Genomic DNA, 22,675 nt, shown 5'->3' with positions numbered 1-22,675 from the left:
CTCGGAGGTATTTGTGTTTGTTCTCCCAGAAATTATTTCAAGTTTATGAGACTTATGCACACACATAATATCAGAAGCACTTTCATTTTTCATTTTCCACTGATTTGGTTAAAAAAAAAAAAGACTGAAAATGCAAAGTAAGATTGAGATACTTTCGTAAACACTGCTGCTTGAAGATTCCACACTGTGAATCTGGACTGCTGCTTGACAAGCATATTACTGAAAACTCAAAAGGGTTTGTTTGGTTTTTAATCAGCTGGTGTTTGAGAGTCTAAATTCAAAATACTAAGACTGGATAATCGATTTATAATGAACACAATATACGCTGTTGGAAAGTCAAATTTTTGAAAGTCGAGAGTAGTTTACTGGCTAACTGTAAAGATTGTTTTGCATCTGCATTTTAGTTCATTCCTGCTCTAGGACTTGGACAGAGCTTGAAGACCCTCTCAGGAGAAACTTCAAGGGCTACACTCAGTGACCTTGAAGAGTGTTCCCTGCAGTTGAGGACATGGTGGCTTAGTGCCTGGCACTTCTTGAGGAAACCAGATCAGCTTGGGTAGCAACTGGGAGGTAACCAACCCCCCTGGCCTCTGACAGCAGAGAACTGAATGGGAACTGAACGCAGCACCATTGAGGGGGTGTCGGTCTGGGGCGCTTTATGAGGACTCCTGCTCACGAGGGTAGTTTGCCACGTCCAGGTGACCCTCAGTTGTAAGTGCTATTGGACAAAAGGTGAGGAGAGGAATTAGAGTTGGAGTAATCTAGGAGAGGAGCTTCTGAAAAACCCCTGACGAGAAAAGTGACAACTTTGAACATCTGTTAGCACCAGGCGGTGCAAATCGAAACACTGTTTCTCCCTTGCCTTTCCTTACCTCCACATCTCCCCACTCCTTACCAACCTTGGAGAAAGGTGGGGTGGAGGTGAGAGAAGAGGAAAACCACACCTCCCTAGCTAATAAAGAAAGCAGGTGGCCAACTGCGGCTGGATACGGGAGGAGTGGTAGGGGGATGTCTCACTTATGAATGCAGATGGAAAGTCGATTAATATATTTTCCTAGACATTCTCATATCAGAACCATGACCATAACTCAAATGGGCAGTGAGATTTTGAATTACATAGGAGAGATAAAAAAAAGTCATGAAACTGCCCTAGTTTTGTTGCAGGAGCCTGGGAAGCAGCTTTGACAGAATGTGGGAGACAAAAGCAAAGTTGCAGTGTGATACTATCTCACAAGTTGTGCTTTTCACTATATACACATATATACATGTAATGTTTCCTACCTAAATTTAAATTAGGGGTATAAAATATTAATGCCTTTAAAGATTAGCTCTATTAAAAACGGGATATTAAGATAGTAATTTAGTTACAGAGCCATTTAAATATACAATATAATACTACCTTATTATGATGTAGCCATAAGTATTTTAGTTTTTTAAACCTGGAAAGGTCAATGACATCTGTCAGTTCCCTGAAAAAGAAAAAGAAAATGAATATAAGCAACAATTAATTCATTCATGAATAAGGCAGGATAAATAGTATGACTTTGGAGTAACTGAAAATCCTTTCTCTTTGTCCTTTCAAAACTGTTGGCACATTTACATGCTAATTTCTGAAATTCTAGCATTAAAATTTCACTCATGTGGATTAAGATTTTGTCAGCCAGTTAAAATACATACTTAAAGAAGAGCATTTTATCACATTAGTAGAAATTTATACCTCACCATCACTGAATTTATCGGGACCTCAATTAAAAAATATTTTACTGGGGAAAAGGTTGAGGGGAAAAGGTAAGTGCAAGAAGACACTGGACTTACAGGTGGATTTGGGAAATGTTATTAGCTTCTGTTTTAATGGCATCTATAGGGGTCTCTGGGTTGTCCCGGGCTTGGCTGTGTTAGGTTACTACATAGAGATCGCAGAACATCAAGAGACAGAGACTGAGTAAAGTGTTTTATTCTCTCTTCCCGTTTGTTAAATATAGAGTCAAAATATTGCCTATCCTTCTTGAACTGAGCAGGACTCTAGCTCTCCAAGGGGTCCTGAGCTTTGTTGCTCAAGCAGCTCCCTCAGCAAAGGGACAGATATGGGGCAGAGAGGAGGAGCTGTCAGCAAAGAGGGCAAAACCCCTGAGGATAGTTGGCTTTTTAACTGCCATGGGCTGGAGTATTCAGGTCTCTCATTTCTTGGGGCAAAAATTATGGTCCGGGGCTGAGTATGTAGACATGTATGTCTCTATTTATCAAACCTTACAGAGCACACTCTGCATGCCAGGCACTTTTCTAAGCACTTTAAAAAATATTAATGTTAATTAATATTACCTCGATTAACTCATTTGTGGCAACATCCTTTCACATTTATATTTAACCTGGTGGTGAACCCTCATGTGCCTTCACTATTGCATTGGGCAACAATAATAGTATTTTAACTTTATTTGTTCCCATAAGACAAAAAACAATCATTACAAGATAGCAGAGAAACCCAAGCCCCACTTGGAGGATTTCCTTGAAAAGTTATTTTAATATATAAATACTTTAAAATTTTAACCGTGTCACATTACTATTACTAATTTACGTATATAAGTAGTATTGATGCTGAAGTTTTAGCTATTAGATAATGTAATAAAGTGATTCAATTTTAAGGAGACTTTAACTCATGTCAGAGGGGTTGATTCTGCACATGAACCTGTCCTAAATCAATAACAGACTTATATTTTAAGGTAAGGCCAATGGAAGAAAAGGAGAGGAAATTCTACTCCTAATGATGGCAATGACTTATGCTGACAATAATTTGTCAACACTGTTGTCATGGTATATGTTCTCAGTGATTATTTAAAGAGTCATTGTTAAAATGACTTCCATTTTTCAAGGACAATGGAGGCTTAGGCAAAAAATCCAGTTTATTGGTATCCGGACTGCAAAATACTTTTTTTTTTGTACCCAGATGGATTAAATGGTAATTTAATATTCTTAGGATATATAATGTGTTGTCTATTAGTGGAGAAGACCCACTGTCAGGAAATTAATATTTTTTTCTGGTGTTTTAAGTCTTCTCTTTTTGTTATCCATGTATCCTTTAGATAAATAGCATACAGTTGTTAAAATCATGAAGGTATAAGATGCAATCTTTTGACTACAAGAAATATTTATTGTAAAACTATCTGTATCTATCTACGACCTTAAATGTGTCAGAATTATCTACCATACCTGTTCCATTCTGAAATATATACATTTAAAAATCTTAAATTGGTCAGCTATTTATTCCCTTACTACCAAGAGATTCAGGGCCATTACAAAGATAAATATCTTTCTCTGCACTAATAAACTAAAAAGTATTTATATATAACAAAAGAAATGTATTTACTAATAAAGAGTGTCCTTCAATTAACAGAGGTAAAGTGACTAACTTCATTGATACAGACAGATATTTTATTTAAAAAGTAACTGAGTTCCACAGATTACATATGAGTAGAAATATGTCAAGCCTATTTTAAAATAATTCATAGAATTCATAGAAATTAAAAAGCATGAAGGGAAAAAAAAGAAAAGGAACAGGGTCATTGTTATTAAAATGCAAGTTGTGACTGCACAGGTATCACTTGTTGGTTTGTAAAAACTGTGGTGTCAGAGTCCAATCCAACCCATAACCTCCTCTTCCTCTTCCGTCTGGGTTCTGTCTCAGGCACGGTGACTGTTCTGTCAGCCTGGGGAGTTGGAGTGGGATCAAAGGGGGTTGTTATACAAGGAAGAGATTTTTCTATTTATCAGTAAAATTAGTATAGGAGTTGTTAGCTAGGGATTATAGTATAATAGGGGTTGTTGCTATTATAGTATGGGGGTATAACGAGTCATTATTATCACTAATAGTAATAACAATATTAACTGCGCTAAAGCTCATTGAGTGTTTACTGCATCCAGGCCCTCCGCTACCTTCTACGAACTCACCTAATCCTCACAAGAACTCTGTGAAGCAGATAGTATAGTTGTACATATGCAGGCAATGGGGTACCCAGATAAAATACATGATGCCCAGTTCGAAAATTACAGAGCAACAACAAATGTCCCAATGTGGTGTGGGGCATAATTATACTAAAAAATTATCTTTTTTTCCCCCTGAAATTCGCATGTAACTGGACATTCTATATTTTTATTTGCTAAATCTGACAGCCTTAACATGAAGGTTTATTACACGCCCAAGGTCACCCAGCTGGAAGAGATAGAACTGGGATTCAAATTTAGCTTGGCTCCACAATCTTTGTTCTTATCCATTCCAATATGCTGCCTCTCCAATGAAGACTGTGACTCCAATGAGTGGTAAAGCAATTAGAGTGTGTTACATGCTCATCCAGTCCTTGAGAGGGGGCACTGGAAAAGAACATTTGAATCTATGAAATATTATAGATAGATAAATAGATGCCCTTCTCTTTCTCACACAAAATACACTTACTTCTGAGAAAGGAACAGCTCAAAGACATCAGCATCCCTCTTGTGGCCACATATCTTTAGTTGATCTTCAACTGCCTGATAACATATAATTAATCTGTCAAAGCACATTCCACTGAGCAAAAATACTGAGACATTTCCAGTCAATAACAATAACGTCTACATGATCAAAGGAAAGGAGAATATGGAGGCAACCATTCTAAACTGATAAATTCCAGCACTACAATTATGTATTATTTAATCATTTTTTTGTGTGGTTGAAGTTTATTATCCCTAATCCTGGGCACAGATGTGTAAATAATTTTTAATCAAAAAGAAAAAAATGTATATGTGTTCATATACATGAAGAGCAAGTTTTAGATTTTCTATGAGGCAATTTAGTGTTTAAATATTCTTAAATGTTCTTTCGAACACAGAGAATTCATATTTGGTATGTTTTCCACATTTACAGAAGACACTCAGTGTCAAGGTCGAAGGTGGAGGAAGTGGAATATAACGTACTTTATCATGTAGGTGCTTGGTACCTGTAAATTCTCAACAAATGTCAGATGAATGAATGAGTGAATGAATATCATTTCCCTTTCTTTGCAAAGGAATGGTGTCTTCATTTCTCATGAGTTACTGTCATATTTGTACCATGGGAATTTTTAGTGAAGAAGAAGCAATTTTTATTCCTATAGACTTCATTTTAAAAATACAAACTCAACAACAGTTATTTAAGTGTTTTGCTTTTCCTTTTGAGGTCCTTTGCTAAATTATAAAATTATAAAATAATATTCATACACCATATGGCCTAAGACAATATGGAAAAATTGAAGCCGATCTATAATTTTCCATGAAAGAGTCAAGCTAACTAGACACAACAAAAGTGAAAAGTATAATTGTTGCACTTCTGGAATCTGACAAACATTGTAATTATCGGAGTCAAAACAATCACCTAATTTGGCGGGGCTTTGTTGAGGATGGTAAAGTTGTAATATTAGTAAGTGATTTATGAAATTTTGACAATGATTTTGTTATTCAGTAGAGGACTTTTCTAAGAAGAGTTAGATTTAATAGAATGAGCAAATATTTAAAGCAACAGAGGTAGATATCCTAGGGATGGAGAGCAGTTGCTAATTTATAGTCCCAAACTTTTTTTGTTACCCTGTTACACAAGCTGAATCTTGAGTCTTGGAGAATTCATTGGCTCCAGGTAATTTCATCAGGGTATTTTGTTACCCTGACAAGCAAGCCGAATCTGGGGTTTGGGAAAACCCAAAGGATTAGGCTAGGACATCTGCATCCAGGCATTTCAACTGAAACATCTGAACTATCAGTTTCTCCTATGTGTGGTCAACTTTGCCAAAGTGTTTGGGATGTTAAAGGTCAGCCAAAGTAAAGTAACAATTTTGCAGCTATCTATTAAAATTATAAATGTGCTTTTAATTTGATCCCACCATTCCACACCTAGGAGTCAGAAACACAGCAGTACACACACACACACACACACACACACACATACGCACAAAATATGAATATCATTTCACTTCAGCACACGTTGTCTGTAGTTGTGAAATATGCCACATTAATTGGAAAATGGGTTAAATTAAAATGTAACTTCACAATAGAATACTTTTGTTCAGTAGCTTAAAAATATAGAGAGATAGATAGCTATAGATAGAATTACATCAGAAATACATTTTTAAGTAAAAAAATGCTATTGACAATATATGTATAAGTGTAACAATATTTTTGTCACCAATGACATTTATATGCATATACACATTGTTAACAACTGTTATCACTTGAGATCATGGAGGACTTTCACTTTCTAAGCAATATGCTTTTTAATAATGTTTGAATATTGATAATTAAATATTAATTTAGTAACCAGAAATTAATACACATTTTGAAAATTTTAGTCATGGACTGAATATTTAAAGATTTAAATCAAATTTTGAAAATAACGAGATAAAAAGGGAAATTGAAACTATCAGCATAGTATGTAAATTGTTGGTGTAATTAGTTATTTATTTACACAGCTTTTTATGATGGTATTTTTCTTTCCAACCAAAAATTTTGTATGAATCTGGTAACAAGTATTAATGTCAAAGTTCCAAAGAACACGAAAATGTGCCAAGAAGTTTCAAGTTTCAGTGAATCCGAGGTGGAGCAGTTCCAGGTCCCAATCAACACAGACTTCAATAGCAGTGTATTCCTTTCATCTAAAGGAGCGCAACGAGAATTCTGTCCCTGAACTATTTCTTTTATTGTGGTAAAATATACATAATATAGAACTTACTGTTTTAACTATACAGTTCTGTGGCACTGAGCACATTCACATTGCTGTGCAATCACCACCACCATTCATTTCTAGAAGTTTTCATCTTCCTAAATGAAACACTGCACCCACTAAACACTAACTCCCAATTTCCCCCCTCCTCAGCCCCTGGCAACCATCCTTCCGCTTTTTGTCTCTATGGATTTGACTACTCTAGGTACCTCAAATAAATGGAATCATACAGCATTTGTCCTTTTGTGACTGGTTTATTACAATTAGCATAAAATTCTCAAGAATCATCTATGTTGGAGTGTGTCAGAATTTTCTTCCTTGTAAAGGCTGAATAATATTCCATTGTATATGTACCACACTTTGTCTATTTATCCAAGGATGCTTGGGTTTCTTTCACCTCTTTGGCTTTTGTGAACAATGCTGCTATGAACATGGGTGTACAAATATCTTTTTGAGTCCTTACTTTTGCTTTATTAGCATGTGGTCAGAAGTGGAATTGCTGGATCATGTGGTAATTCTGTGTTTCATTTTTTGAGGAATTGCCATACTATTTTCCATAGCTGCTGCACCTAACAGCATTCTTTAAGATGGACCTTTTAAAAATAGTAGGTACAAATAGATAATTCAGCCATTTATTGAATGACAAATTACTATGTGCTTATCTTAGGCTGTGATTAGTCTGTGACTAGCTAGCTAGTAAATGTAACAGCGAATCAGGTAAGGTGACTGCTCTCTACGAACACACCTTTTAGTAGGAGGAGTAGGGGACACACAATGATATAAGAAGGTTGTACGTATTCAGAGCTATGACAAAGGAAAATATCTTCTGGTGAATTCAGAGGAAGAAGAAATTATTACCAACTTGGGAACTCTGAGATTCTAGTACAGGACTGCCAATTGTGTTGGGCTTGGAAGGGTGAGGGGAAATTAGAAATAGAATATTGACAGATACACATTTTAATTAAAAGGGAATAAGTTCACCAAAGAAAAGAAGTGGGGGACGAAAATTCAAGGAGTGCAGGACTGTATAGTCCGGCTTCAGTGAAAAGCACATGTAAGTCAACAGTGAGAAATAAGTTAAGAAAGGTGGATTTGTGCTAACTTTGAAATTTAGGCTGAAGTGTGCACTTAAGCCACAAACAAAACTTTTGCAGGCCTGAGAACTCTAACTCAAAATCACATAGTTTATGTAATCTGTAATTTGAAATTAATTGGATTTTATTATATATACATACACACATAGATATGAAATATACACACACACACACACACACACACACACACTAACTTCAAGATTAAATTGGTGTAAGCTCCACAAAGTTCTGATTTTCCCCGTGGCAACTACATCAATGCTTTTAAACAACATCCAATATCGAGTTATTTAAATATCATGAGACTCAATTCTGGGCAATAGAGAAATAGTAGAGGAGTTTTAAACTGGAGGAAAGATGCAGCAAAGCTAGGCCTCAGGGAGATGACTTGCAGTGGCGTGTACGATAGCCAGGGGCGCCGAGAGACGTGCAGACAGGAAGCAAAGCTGCCGATGGAAAATCAAGGCGAGAGCTGATGAGCCTGCCCCGGGGTAGTGGCAAGTGAGAATGAGCAGCAAACAGAGATGACAGGGGAGTACAGAGAGCCCTGATCGGAACTGGCAAGTAACTGGAGGCAGAGAATAAGGGCAAGCGAAGTCACAGGTGATGATAATGTGATGACATGATGATGAGAAAGGTGACTGGAAGGGAGGGTGAATTCAGCCTAGAAAGGTTGAAATTGAGGCGCTGGGGGAACATACAGGTCAAGGCAGGAAGCTGCAGGTAGGCAAGCTGCCCTCACCAGAGATGTCAGGGCGGGAACGTAACATCCTGCTGGGGTCAGGTCAGCGCAAAGGAGTGAGTGCGGCCCAGGTAAGATCATTGTGAAGTATCTACATTTAGAAAGAGGATGAGGGCACCGGGCCGGGTAAGGGGACAGAAGAGGGATGGTTCTAAAGTTAGGAGGAGAAAGAGTGGAAGCTGGGAGGCTGCATTTCTAGAAGGCAGAATTTGAATCCACAGTGCTGTGTACCGTGGTAGAGGATATCACCCAGAAAAAGGATTGAATTTAAGGAGCAATGTCTGTAACCTGGTGAGAGAGTAAAAAGTCAGATTTCAAATTAGCTGGTTAACAAAACAGGAAAATAAGTAGTATCCAACACAGAACTGGGGCGTGCACAGTACTAGCACAGAGAGAACAGTCGGCAGCAGCCTCCACACACAGCCTGATGCCTTAGGATCTGGATAAAATGAGAAAATAAAGTTTGGAAATTGCGGGCTTGTTAAATCCCAGAAGAATGGAGCCTGTATTATCTATAGAAGAAAATACCTTCTCTTTGGTAATTTACTTACTGTAATAATAAATTCCTATACTTTCATGCCACGCACATGCACCATAGGTGACTCGGGGCTTATTGTGAACAGCTTCCATTACAGAACTCTCAGGCTTGATTAATCATGTGTCCCACACCTTTCCAGACACGCCTGAGAACTCCAGAGCACTGCGCTAGCTCCTACGTTGCGTAATTTTGATGTTTTTCTCCCCACTCAAGCATTACTTAAGCCATTATCTTAACTGCCCTCAATTCTGCTTGTATTATTCATCAGAGAACTTTCCCTCCTCAACGTGTCAATTTACACTTTAGAGGAACATTTCATGGGTTTTACATATATAAATATGTTACATATTTATATATTTTATTTTATATATCTGTAAAAGAATATGATAGATAGTAAACAATATGTTGGAGAGTCAAGACCCAAATTTATGGCTTTGTTACCTAATCTCTAAGCTGCCAGAGTTACTGTGTGGTAGGTGGTAAGTGGGAAGAGGTCAATGTAAATCTATTAGCGCAGATCAGCGGCAGCCCCCACCCCCTACTGAGGAGACTGCAGATCTCTACCTCCAGTGGGGGTCCGATGCACCCCCTCCGACTGGTACCCCAGGGGCGGCTTCAGGCGGGATGGGGCTTTCAGGCAGGGACGGGAGGGGGTCTTGGACTGGGAAAAGAGCACCTCTTACCCTGCGGCTGATCTCCAGGGCAGGCCCCGCAGCCCTTGCTAGGCTTACAGTGTTTCGGACGGAGCGGGGCAGGTGCTTCGGGTCCCAGGTCATCAGGACACCGGGGTGTCCAGTGGCCCCTACACGTGACCCAGCCTGGCCCATCGCTCATTGTCTTGTTACCAACAGTTACCACAATCTCGTTGACTAAAAGCCAATCCAAACCAGGGAAGATTTCAAGCCGAAGCCTGACTTCTGTGACGTTTGCGCCGTGTGGCCCTTGCAGCGCCCAGCACGTGGTACCTTGTACACACTCGTGTCCGCTGCTTGCGGTGCTATTGTGGATGCTGGAGAGAGGGCGATCGGCTATGCCATAGTGGGTCAGAGGAAGCACCAATAATAATAGTAATTGTATTGATTTCATATATGAATATCAGAAAATTTAGATTTCTGAAAATTACATGTGTCTGGTGACCACCGGCCACGTGTGTGTGTGAGTGGGGGTGGGGGGCGGATAGGGGGTGAAGCAGCGCCCTGTGGAATCTTAGTGGAGCTTGAGGTAAAAGGGGAAAAAAAAATCAGTTCTGCTGATCTTTATTTAAAATTTTGACATTTTGTTCATCGATGTTTTGCATTGCTTTTGCTTTTCTAAAAAACAAAAAAAACATTCAGATTTACTTTGCTGAGTTTTTGGCGCCCCCTGACATTTTTGCACTAAGGCCAGTGCCTCACTTGCCTCGCCCTAGACTCAGTCCTGAGATGTAGATGGGGGTGGCAATATCAAGGCACCAACAGGTTCCAGGAGCACAGAAAAATGGAGCACTTTGTTGACCTTACTGGCCGAGAGTAAGTGCGTATTGATTCAGCAGCTGACACAAAATGGGTAAGATGAACCACTTTTGGCTAGTCTCTTCCAATCTCTAAGATATATATTTTTTAAAATGACGTCTGAAACTCTACCATAGACTTTTTATTTTTAAAAATTTTTTTTAGGCAAGGCGACCCTTGGTTGACCTCAAAGATTGCAAGGACCTTGTCGGTTTACAATCCCTTATTTTTTATTTTTTACACCTACAGCACCTGGTCATCTTAGGTGGTCTCCCATCCAAGTACTAAGGAGGCCTGACTCTGCTTAGTTTCCAAGAACAGACAGGATCGGGCTGGCCTAAACTATCTTATAATCTTATTTGCATGAATTTGGTTCCTCTCTAGCTTGGGAAATTTGGGAAGCAGGATTCTGTATCTGCCATCACTATCTTCTGTCAGGGACTAACACTGCATTCAATAAATGTTCATTCAATTCAAACAAACTGGTTTCTTGGCTCCAAGTTTGAACTTGAAATCTAGGAATTAAAAACAGGATTTTTTAAAAATGAGTCAGGTGTTGGAATAAAGCATTAACAAATGTGTCAATGGAGGACTCAAACACACACAATTTTAGTACTTCTAAAAAGTATTTGGGCCTGGTGAGGGTGGATAGGTCAAAGTCCTCTAAATTATTGTGGAGAGAGTATTTATCTGTGAACTATTGTTTAAATGGTTTTTATCTAATAAACAAAATATCAGATGAGAATAAAAGCCCACTGAGAAAATTTATAAAATAATTTACTGAACTTTTGTCTCCCATTTTTTCTGTTAATATATGTTATAGCATTTCAGATATCATGCATAAAAATGCTACATGGAGACATCAAATGTATACTACCTTGGCCAATATTGTATATTACACAAATATGAGTTTTAGAACCATCTGTGAAATACTTTTAGAGAGCATTTTACAGAAATAAACTGTTACCTAGATAGTTTTTACTAAAATAACATTTAAAAAATTTGTCCTTGACTTACTGTTTAAATCTTTTTACCATACATTGATTAAGAGAAAAAAGTAAATTAAGAAAACCCAGTTCTGTTCTAAGGAAAAGAAGTCAGAAGCTCATTTATTGTAAGGTCTTAATGTTTTCCCTCCTTAAGAAAAAGTTTGCAATTTAACTGATTACGAGATCTAAAATAATGCATATTTAATGATGGGGTGTGAACGATGGAGGTTAGTGAAGGCATTTCTTGGATGAAAGATACTTCCTCGAAATCCTCACATTGGTGGTAAAAACTTTCACAAAAGAAGCTTCGCTAGTGGAGTGAGCAGAGAGAATTTTTATCTCTGTGTGGCAGGATTAAAGTCTCAGGAATCCAGCCTGAGGGATCCAACCTGAAATTTTAAGAATTCATGTAAAATAAATTTACAATCAATCTTGTTTTAATATAAAAATAAAGTGGTTCTCCTAGGTCCCCTCAAATCTTTGAGTAATATTTACATTGAAGCAAGACACCCTGTGTTTATCCTGTGGCTTTGCCTCCCTGGCATGCTGCCATTGCCTGCAGGGTTGTGCATACCCCGGTTTGAAAGTTCTCTCATATCATGTATGTGGATTTGGATAAGAAGAAAGAGCCTGTGCTCCAAGTCAGGGCATGTGGGGTTTAGTCTCAGCTATGACATTAACTAGTTGTTGGCCACCTTCGTGTCATTTAATGTCTCTGGTCCTCCGTTTCTTCAACAGGAAAATTAAGAAGTTGAAAGTTTAGTTTAAAAAAATCTATTCTTTAATTATACTCTCCTAGAAAGGTAATATATATTGTTCACAGACTGAAAGATTCTTGCTGAGCTGTTGACATGTAATTGTTTTTTTTTAAGAACAATTTGCCAGTGAAACATGTGTGAGACAAAAATTACACACATAATTGCTATTATTAAAACTACATAATTAAAAAAAATCTTCCTAATTTTGTGTTAAACAATTCCAGTGGTCAGTCTGTATGCTATTTTTCTAAGTGAGTAAAAAATATTACTTAGATAAAATAATTATCAGCCATTTTCTACTGTGTAGAACGAGCATAGAATGAGTACTGTATCAGCCACCAATCAGATCATTTTCTTACATGTAGGAAAGACAAATCTTTTTATGATATCTGATGACCAGAGCAACAACATTTTCATTGTTATTAGTTTAAGGAAACGAACATATCATTTTAATTGACAGCTACCATTTTTGTCTGTTTACACAAAATGAAAATGGCAAATGAATGTTGGGAATTCATGGAATTCTCCATGAGTCTTTCATGTTACTGCACATCTTACGAGAAGAGACACTGACTGCCTTTTTCAGGACTATATTTTAAAGGATATTTGTAGAGAGAGGCTTGGAAGGTTTGGACACTGTCCTCCTCTAGAGCAAAGGGTGGGCTATTTTCGTGTTTTGTTTATCACTGTATAGCATAATAAATATAACCTCTCCTTCCCGTGTAATAAAGATAAGGTTAAGCAGGCTTACTTCCCAATATAAAAGATTTGGGTTTCCTAAGCTCAGGATTCCTCACTCATAAAGCTACCCACTGTATGTGTTCACGTTACCTGGGCTGCTTTGCTTTGCCCTCTGGGAATTCTGTAAGGTAATTGGTATAAATACCGATACTCTGCCTATTCTGTTACTGTGAGTAATAAACCTTCTTTAGTCTCTAACATCAGTCTCATATCTCTGCCGCCATCTATGAAATAGTGGCTTCTGCTTGTGTGGCTTTTGCTTCTACTTGTGTAGGTTTTTTTTTTTTTTTTTTATGGAATGCATCCATATAATTTGTTCTTCAGCCTTCATGTGTTTTTTCACCATCTCATAAAGCCACATCTTATAAAGCCAGTTACTGAATTGAATTGTTGCCTTATGTTCTATTATAATGTATCCTATGGTTTATTTACTCATAACTCTATTAATGAACATTTATATTGTCCATTGTTTTTGCTATGATAAACAATGCTGTAATAAATGTTTTTGTGCTTCTATGCTCCTGGGTAAGTATTCCATTAGCTGAGATTTATTTATGATATTAATGAGTTATATATAAGAATATTTTTTTTTCTGTATAGGATAGTATCAATCTTGTTGAATTTTGCCAATCTAATTGGAGAAATATTTTTATCTCAGTGTTTTCATTTGAATTTATTTAGTGAATTTGAGTGCCTTTTCAAACGCTTATTGGTCATTTGTATTTTTCCTGTGAATTAGTCTTATAAAAATTGCTTAACTTTTAACATGCAAATGCTGATAACTGAAGCTCTATAAGCTAGATCTGTAAAGAGTTTCCCGGATATTTCTTGAAGTCACAAATGGGTTGCCTCAAGGACCTTGTAGCATCTTGCAAAGTTGTCTTCCTTTGCTTTCTTCTCCCTGGAGAATGCCTGATGTCCTTTGGACTGTCAGATGTCATTTCTCTGCCTCCATGGTACCCATTCACTGACATTTAGGATCTGTGCCCAGGATGCCATCACTCGTTGCTCTAAGTATTGCTATTTTTTTTGAGTTATCAGGGCAGTGATGGGTTCTGACCTAATAGGGGAAGCATTGGTCTCTCTCCAATCCCATGGCACATTTTGTTATCACGGTTCTGAAGGAACACTGTCCACAAGTCATATTTTTTTTCAAATAAGTTTATTTATTTAAATTAGCTTCAAGTATACAGTACATTAGTTAGACATTTATAATTTTCATAAAATGATCTCCCCAGTTGCTCTCTTTCTCCTCTGGCCCTCCACTTAGCCATTATATTAATGCTAACTACGTTCCCTCTTCCATCCTTCCCATGCCCAACTATCAACTACTAATTTGTACTTCTTTAACCCTTCACCCCATTCTCTCAGCCTCCCAACCCCCCTCCTCTCTGTCTGTCACCAAATTATCCACTAAATTGTGAGTCTGTTTTTGATTAGTTTGTTCTTTTTGTTCCTTAGATACCATATGTAAGTGAAATCATATGGTATCTATCTTTCTCTGTCTGACTTGTTTCACTCAGCATAATAACCTCTAAGTCTATCCATGTCATTGTGAATGGTAGGATTTCTTTTTTTTAATGACTGAGTATTATTCCACTGTATATTTGAACCATAACTTCTTTATTCAATCATCTGTTGATGGCAATTTAGGTTGCTTCCATGTCTTGACTATTGTAAATTGTGCTGCCATGAGTATTGGAGTGCATAGATCTTTATGAATTATTGTTTTGGTTTGGTATAGGTATACCTTTTGGCCCAGAAGTGCAATTGCTGGGCCAAAAGGTATACCTATACCTATACCTATACTTTTTGACATAAGTAGTATTTCTTAAACTCTCAAGAAAGTTCCATTTCCACCTCTTCCTTGTATACCTTGTTTTCTCTCAAAATTTGCACAAATGTGCTATATATTAAAAAAGAAAAACGATGGGACAGTGTAAAGCACTGTTAGTTTGTCCAATTTGAGGTGTTACCTTGGGGCTCAGTGTCACTTCTATCATCATATGGGTTTCTCCGAGATTCTTTCTTACTCGAGCATCTGCAACAGTCCTATAATTTTTAAGGTAAATTTTAGAACGAGGACTAAGATTGGAAGTCATTTTCTTTTAGTGCCTTAATTAGTTTTGTAGAAGATCATTGTTAGTAGTGGCATCCAGGATTTTGGGGGACAGATTCTTTATTGCCCTTATCTACATACTACAGCGGCAGGGAGGAAGACTCCTAAACTAGCTCTGGGAAGCCTGGGGTACCAGGTGTGTCCATCAAGCCATTTAAAGTGCTCTTCTCAATGCATGAGGAAGCTGTTTTAGGTGACTTGACATCCTTCACTTATTCATTCAGTCAGTCATTTCAGGCACTGAAAGTAACTGAATCCCTACCATAAACCATACACTCTGCCAGGGACTAGGGGTTATGAACAAGACACTCTCCAATGAATGGGAGTTAGGAAGCAAATAGCATGGGTACCCATTACTTTAAGCAGAATTTAAGTGCATTTGGTTCTGCTTGATACTGGCTGGCATTCATATGGTTTATTAAGGATGTTACTATTACTAGCTTAGAGCTTGAAGTGTTTCAATTACCTTTGTACATAATTCTGCACTATCTTATTGACCATAAATTCTCCATTATCTTATTGACCATATCAACTGCGTGTGTTTTTTATGGCCTTTATTCAGCTAGCAAGTTTTTTACTAATGATGTTTTCATTACCACCTTTTCATACAAAGCAAATTAGGAGAGAAAGAGTCAATAATAATTTTAATTAGAGGCACTAGATGTGGGAAAGTTGTTCCAAAGAAATCTTTCTTAGAAAAAGTACAAAGGCATTGAGAGGTTTTAGCATTGCAAGTTTAATGCTTCTAAAGTTTTAAAAATAATTTTTGTTTCATGAATCTATTTTAGCATATAACAAAGAAAGAAAATTTATTTTTATAATTAGAATTCATTTTCTAAAAAGCTTGGGAATTTTCCATAAAATTGGGTAGAAAAGATGGACTAATAGCTAATTTAGGCTCTGCCTAATTCTTTGCCCTTTACCTAGCGATCTGGATAATGCAGATAAGAAGCAGAAATCAAGCTTAAAGCCACCAGATCCCAACTGCTTATACAGATGAGGGCTGTGCATGGCTTTTGCAGGAATATACTATTAAAAATGGGTGGGGGATAAGGGAAAGAGTGCGAGAGATAGAGAAGAGGACAAAGAGGAGGAGAAAGAGAAAAAAGGAATAAAAAGAAAAGAGGGGTGGAGAGAAGAGGGGAGGGGACAGAGAGTGAAGAGAGAAGAAAAGAACCACAGAGAAACAAGCGAGAGAGAAAGGAAGAAGGGAGGCAAAGGAAAGACACGCATTGTGATTGGGAATCGTGTAGCCTCTTGATCACCCTCACCTTTTGAAAGCAGATGTGCTGCTTTGGGGGCACGACTTTATCCACAACCCTGTGCCCCAGTGAGTCTGGTAATCACTGATAATCTCTCTCTAAACTCCTAGCATTAAGGGTAGGCATCTGATCCACGACACATCAAGCACAATAATTCCTCCTAGATGTTTCAAATTTAAACTAAGGGGAAAGGAGAGGTCCATCCGTTCCTTGTGATGAAGCTGTGTGATTTAAGGTGTAAAATTATAACTTCGCGCCGCCTTAATATCTGAAACTGGAAGGACCTCAAAAAACCTAACTGCATGTTCCCCTCCCTACTCTGCTTCCACAGATGAGCACCCCTCCTTATTGAACAGACCAAATATAATTGATGCTTATCCCTGAGTAACAGGTTTAAATTCCCTGCCAGCCCACAGAATTATTCAAACAATCCAAGCACATCCTTGTGTGGGAACTAAGGCACCTCACCCTCTTATTACTACAAAGCCTGCCTCCCACCGCTCCTGGCTGTTCCCTCCAAAAGCCGCTGGATGTTCACTCTGTTCCAGAATGCAATCTTTATGAGGTCCTGCATGGCATGCAGTGTCTTCCTTTACCAAGCCGTGACTATAGGTGACTAATAAACTGTTGTCGATCTTATTTCTCCATCGTGAGGTGTCATGAATTCGGTCATCCCCATAAGCCTGTGGTGGAAATTCCTTCCTTACCAATGGGGCGAAGAGGAGGTGATTAAAACAAACTAGCAGTGTAAAGGAGCCGGGCTGAGAGCACAAAGCCATCACACGGAGTCATAGAATTAGGAGAAGAAAAGAGAGGAGACCTTAGGACTGAGTTACTATCTCCAATCACCACTGCAGTTCTGCCTTTCCTACATTTTTTCCTCAAATTCCACTTTTTATTTCTACTAGTTTGATTAGGGTTTCTTTCCATGACATTCAGGAGTTTGAATAGATGCAGGCAACAAGGGAAGGGAGTGGGGAGAAGGGAAAAAATGAAAGGAAAGTTGTACATGGTCATTTGGAATAACAGTTACTTCAGTATTTGTAAAACCAATGGTATTTGGATGCCTTCTATTTGAACTGATTAATCAATAGCATTTTATTTAGTAAGAATATAATTATGTGACTTACATATTCCTTTTAGGATGAGAGAGTATAAAATAGGTATAGAAAGCTAGTAGAAGTTCGCGATGAAAAACTGAAGATACAAAAGGCACATTTTGTAGTAGGATAAGAAAGAAATCACTTAAAAATTACCCCTAGGAAGATCAAGTATTAAGAAAGTAAAATATTACCCATAAAGTAGTATTTATGTTTAAAAGCACTAAAATTCTTTGAAGGCCTATAGTTTTCTGTCTAGAAAATGAGAGGGCTTTAAAGTTTATGTGCTGATGATCTTTGAAAATTTTTTTTATTGAGGTGCAATTCTCATAACAAAAATTAATCTTGTAAAGTGTACAATTCAGTGGCTTTTAGTACCCTGACAATGTTTTGCAAACATTACCTCTATCTAGTTCTAAAACACCTTCATCACCCCAAACAAGACCCCATGACCATTTGTTCCCCTTTTGTCCCTTCTTTCAGCCCCTGATAATCATTAATCTGTGTCCATGTCTATGGGTTTACCTGTTCTGGATATTTTGTATAAATGGAACCATACAATATGTGACCTTTCATGTCTAGCTTCTGCTGAGTGAATCCGGCAGAATGTTTTTGAGGCTCATACGTGTTTTAGCATTTATCAGTAACTTACTCCTTTTTAAGTCTGAATAATATTCCATTGTATGGATATGCCACATTTTGTTTATTTATTCATACATCGATGAACACTTGGGTTGTTTCTACCTTCCAGCTATTGAGAATAGTGCTGCTATGTGCATTTACTTAGAAGATCTTTGTTTGAACACTTGTTTTCAATACTTGTAGGTATATGCATAAGATTTGAGTTGCTGGGTCATATGGTAATTGTATTTTAACTTTTTGAGGAGCCACCAAACTGTTTTCTACAGTGACTGCTCCATTTTACCGTCACTAGCAATGCATGAGGGGTTAAATTTCTCTACTTCTTTCCAACACTCTTTATGATTTCAATTTGCATTTCCCTAATGACTAATGATCATGCATCTTTTCATGTGCTTGTTGGCTATTTGTATATCTTTCTCGGAGAAATGACTGGTTACAACTTTTGCCCATTTTAAAATTATTTTGTTTGTTTTTTGGTTGTTGAGCTGTAAGAGTTCTTTACATATTCTGAATACTAAACCTTTGCCAGATACATGATTTACAAATACTTTATCCCATTTTCTAGGTTGTCTTTATAAGCTATTGATTTCCTACAGATTGTTTACTTCTTATCAAGTTAATTAGAATTTAGTTAATTAGAATTTATCCAACAGGTGTCATTTTTTCTATCTTATCCACATAATGAGAACTTTGGTTAAAGAGACAGAGAATTAGAAGAGGGCCTGTATTAGAATAGGTGAGGACCTAAACTTAACTCATAACCCTAGCCACAACTACTTGTCAATCACGCAAGCAGGCCAATCAGAATCTTTCTTTTACTATCTTATCACTAAGCTGTTAGTGTATGACTCTAGAAGCTGCCATCAGCCATGTTTCTTCCTATATAGAAAGTGCATCTACAGTAGAAAGAAATAAAACTAACACACAGAGCAAAAGAACATCAAGTCTAATGGTTTTCGAGCCTTGGTTCCAGCTAGCTCCACACTTGCAATTTGTAAAACTGCAATTTGGCTATGCAAGTCAATAATATCCTTCCCTTTTTGTTTAAGCTGGTTTGCATTAGATTTCTCTACTATAAATCAACAGTCTGATCAAGTCAGTCAATTTGGTAAAATTCATGAGGGTATACCTCATAATATCATGGCATTTTCAAATATACATGTCATTTCTTGGGTTTACATCCAGCCCACACTAACCCCAATTTTTGTTTTAACGCTTACCCAGAGCCTGTGTCTCTTGACCTCCCTGTCTGTCCTCCTACTTCCAAATCAAGAACTAATAGGAAAATCTGAAATTATTTCTGGTAGAATTCCCTCTTTCTCTTCCACTCTCTCAAACTTTACATTAAAATTATTAGACAGCTACCAAGAGCTTGAAGTACAGCTGCCTTTTGTGAATGAATTATAACATCATAACCCCATTTGCACTTTCTATCAGTAACTGGAATGAAAGTTATCAAAAGAGCATTTATTAAAAGTAATGTGTTGTGTAATTTAATGTATGCTAAATGCAGGTGGTCTCAAAACTATTTTACCACATTCCTACTCTTGCTCATAAACTTTTAAAATACTGTCACTAAAGTGTGAGTACCATTGACAAAAGGAAGTCAGTTGAGCCCTTTACACGATATTATTTTAAATGATCTTTTTTATATTTTCCAAGTCACTTTGTGTAGTTAGTTAATCCACCTACCTATTGTAATATTAGGTGGTGAAAAATGTCATGCATCCTGTCTTTGGTATAATTACATACATTCCTTTTCAATTTCCTTCTGTTGACTTTTGTTATATTTTGTATCATAGCTTTAGTAACTAGGATGCCTTTTGGGTGAAGAAAATCCCTTATTTCCGATCTTGTCATTTACAAATTAATGACTCAAAAGTATTACATGTTTGCTCCTATATTTGTTTATCTTGGTGTGGCCCATGCCGAAAATTATTTCTACTATCAAAATTATTCTGTTCTTTGACATGATCTCTTGGTATTTTTTTGATTCTGTTTTCTCTAAAGGTTCAGGGCTTGCATGTCGGAAGTCCCTTGACAAGAAAATTTACCAAGAACATTATTGGATTGGTAAACTTGACAGTTTCTTTGCTAAGAAATATTATAGTTTCCATAGCTTAACTTCTTCCTACCCTACAGCTATTTTTTCTCCACCTCGTATTTTTTTCATATACTGCTCTTATTTGAATAAACTATTTTTTTATTCACTTCATTTTGTTACTTAGATATGGATCACACCTCAACTGCATAGTTATAGTAACATAAATCCACACTTGTATTAATTAAGAACATTTAAGAAACTTCAGTTAACTGTGAAATGACTCTGAGGCTCTTTGTGAAGTTGTACATAAGAGAGACACATTGGGAAACCATAAAGTCTGGACTTTCTTTCTTTCTTCCTTTCCTTTCTTCCTTCCTTCCTTCCTTCCTTCCTTCCTTCCTTCCTTCCTTCCTTCCTTCCTTCCTTCCTTCCTTCCTTCCTTCCTTCCTTCCTTCCTTCCTTCCTTCCTTCCTTCCTTCCTTCCTTCCTTCCTTTCTTCTTCTTTCTTTCTTTCTTTCTTTCTTTCTTTCTTTCTTTCTTTCTTTCTTTCTTTCTTTGTCTTTCTATTTTTCTCCTAGCTCTCCTATTGTCTTTGTAAGACTCTGTGGACGCTGGAAGAAGACATCTGTGGGTTCAAACCCTGGCTCGACCACTTACTTACATTACCTTTGAGTGATGTACTCCATTTCCCTGATCCTCAGTCTCCCTACATCTAAATGGGAATAATGGTCTCTGATTCATAGGGTGGTTGTGAGAAGTAGGCACACAACAAAGGGAGCCTACAGCACAGTACCAGGCAGAAGGTTGGTGGTTATTAATCATATTGTGTGAGGAAAGAATAACGGTGAGGAAGATATAAAATGGAGTGACTTTAACCAAGCTGCTAAGATGATTAACATTATGAAGTTTGAAGCACTGAGGAAAGACTCTGTTCTTGTTCTGACTAGTCTGGGAACTTAAACTTTTTGAACGTTCCAGTCCTTGGTCAATGCAGCTTCTAAGCCCCGGCTCATATATTATTTATCTTTAAATGATCTTAGTTACTGCCCTCAATAACTCAGAGTGTATGTCCCTCTGATTCATCATGTGCAGAATTACTAGCGGACTAATTAGCAATGCTAGGTGCTTTGGAGTAAAAGTACTGTTACCAGTTAGGATATTTTTTATTATAATATCAGGACACTAAACTCTTCTTGTTTAAACAGTAGAGAAATGTCTTGCTTCCACTAACAAGAATCCAAAGGGAGAGCAGTTCTAGCCTCCGCAGGGCCAGGGCCAGAGCTCGAGATCTCTGCTGGTTTCAGATGCACAGGACAGCGGTAGCAGTTCCCCGTTTCACACTCTGACACGTCACCATTGCGAGGAAGGAGATGGCCTGCCTTCCATTGTCACCGTCTTACCATAGGGGAAATCTTTCCTAAAACCTTTCCCTGAACGCTTCCCTTTATGTATCCATGGCCAGAACAGTCATACGCCCCCAAAACCACCACTGGTAAGGAAACTCGTACTGCTGTGATTGGTAGAAGGATCCACTCCGACGCGCTGTGCTGGGCTGCCCTGCCAGTTGGACGCTGCCTCGCTCAGAAGGCAGACGGCCCACACCCGTTTGCCTGTACTCCCGCTTGGATGCCCTCCTTCCATGAGGACATGTTCCTCAGCTGCTCGAACTCTGACACTGCACCCAGTTGTCCTCCCACCTCCAACCCCCATGGGCTGCTCCGGCAAAGTGCCGAGGCCCTGATTCCCCAGTACGCGCCACTGCAAGCACGGACCCCTTCTGCATCCACTCGGGCCCTGACGCTCACGGCCTCCTTTACGCCACCGAGACTGACTGCTTCCCCAGCAGTGGTCTATTCCATCACGAGTTAAAACCTTGCTCAGATGCAACTTTTATAACAGTCTATTTAAAGGAGCAAGTCGATATGCAAATAGCTATGTACAAAGTAAAAAAAAAAAAAAAAAAAAAGCTATGAGATTTTTTTCCATTCACATACAAAAAAGAGGTGTCGTCAGAACAGAAAGCTGTGATGATATATGCACACTGCTGCTTTGGTACATACAGCTAGTAAGTGTGGTTTCATAAATGAAAAAATATATTTATATAACTATTCTTCCATCCCATCGGCAGTATTTCAAGTTACAGACACAGAGAATAGCAATTTCAAATGACATTTTAACTTTTAAAACTGTGTAGTGATACTTAAGAAGTGGAAATGTAAAGATAAGAATCTGGCTCTGCTTAGCAAGAGATACATTTAAAATAGGAGTTTTGCGAGAGTTAATGTCATGGTACTTCTGATCAGTCCCTACCACAACTGAATCACTTGTGCCACTGGAAGGCAATGTAGAGTGGCATAAACCTTTAATGTTTCTGAATTAGCTATTAGATTTCCACAGCAGGCTCATTTTGCAGATGACAAGACTGAGACACCGACAGTTAAGTA

At 37.8% G+C, this 22,675-nt stretch overlaps 1 protein-coding gene across 6 annotated transcripts in view; it reads right to left on the bottom strand.

Moving 5' to 3' along the window:
• LRRC72 (leucine rich repeat containing 72) overlaps positions 1-22,675 on the bottom strand; it is a 116,477-nt gene that overhangs the window by 27,009 nt on the left and 66,793 nt on the right. For 5 of the 6 annotated variants that reach the window (XM_016139456.2, XM_016139455.2, XM_016139454.2 and 2 more), the window contains one exon: positions 1,400-1,469. In XM_016139456.2, coding sequence (XP_015994942.1) covers positions 1,400-1,469 — 70 coding nt within the window. Of the gene's footprint in view, positions 1-1,399; positions 1,470-4,444; positions 4,519-9,769; positions 10,365-22,675 lie in introns of those variants that run through there. The other variant, XM_016139461.2, reaches the window with a different exon arrangement.

Source organism: Rousettus aegyptiacus, unplaced genomic scaffold (genome assembly GCF_014176215.1).
Source record: "Rousettus aegyptiacus isolate mRouAeg1 unplaced genomic scaffold, mRouAeg1.p scaffold_m13_p_13, whole genome shotgun sequence".
NCBI classification, from domain to species: domain Eukaryota; kingdom Metazoa; phylum Chordata; class Mammalia; order Chiroptera; family Pteropodidae; genus Rousettus; species Rousettus aegyptiacus.
Note: the sequence above shows the minus strand (reverse complement) of the source record. Positions and strands in the feature narration are given on the sequence as shown.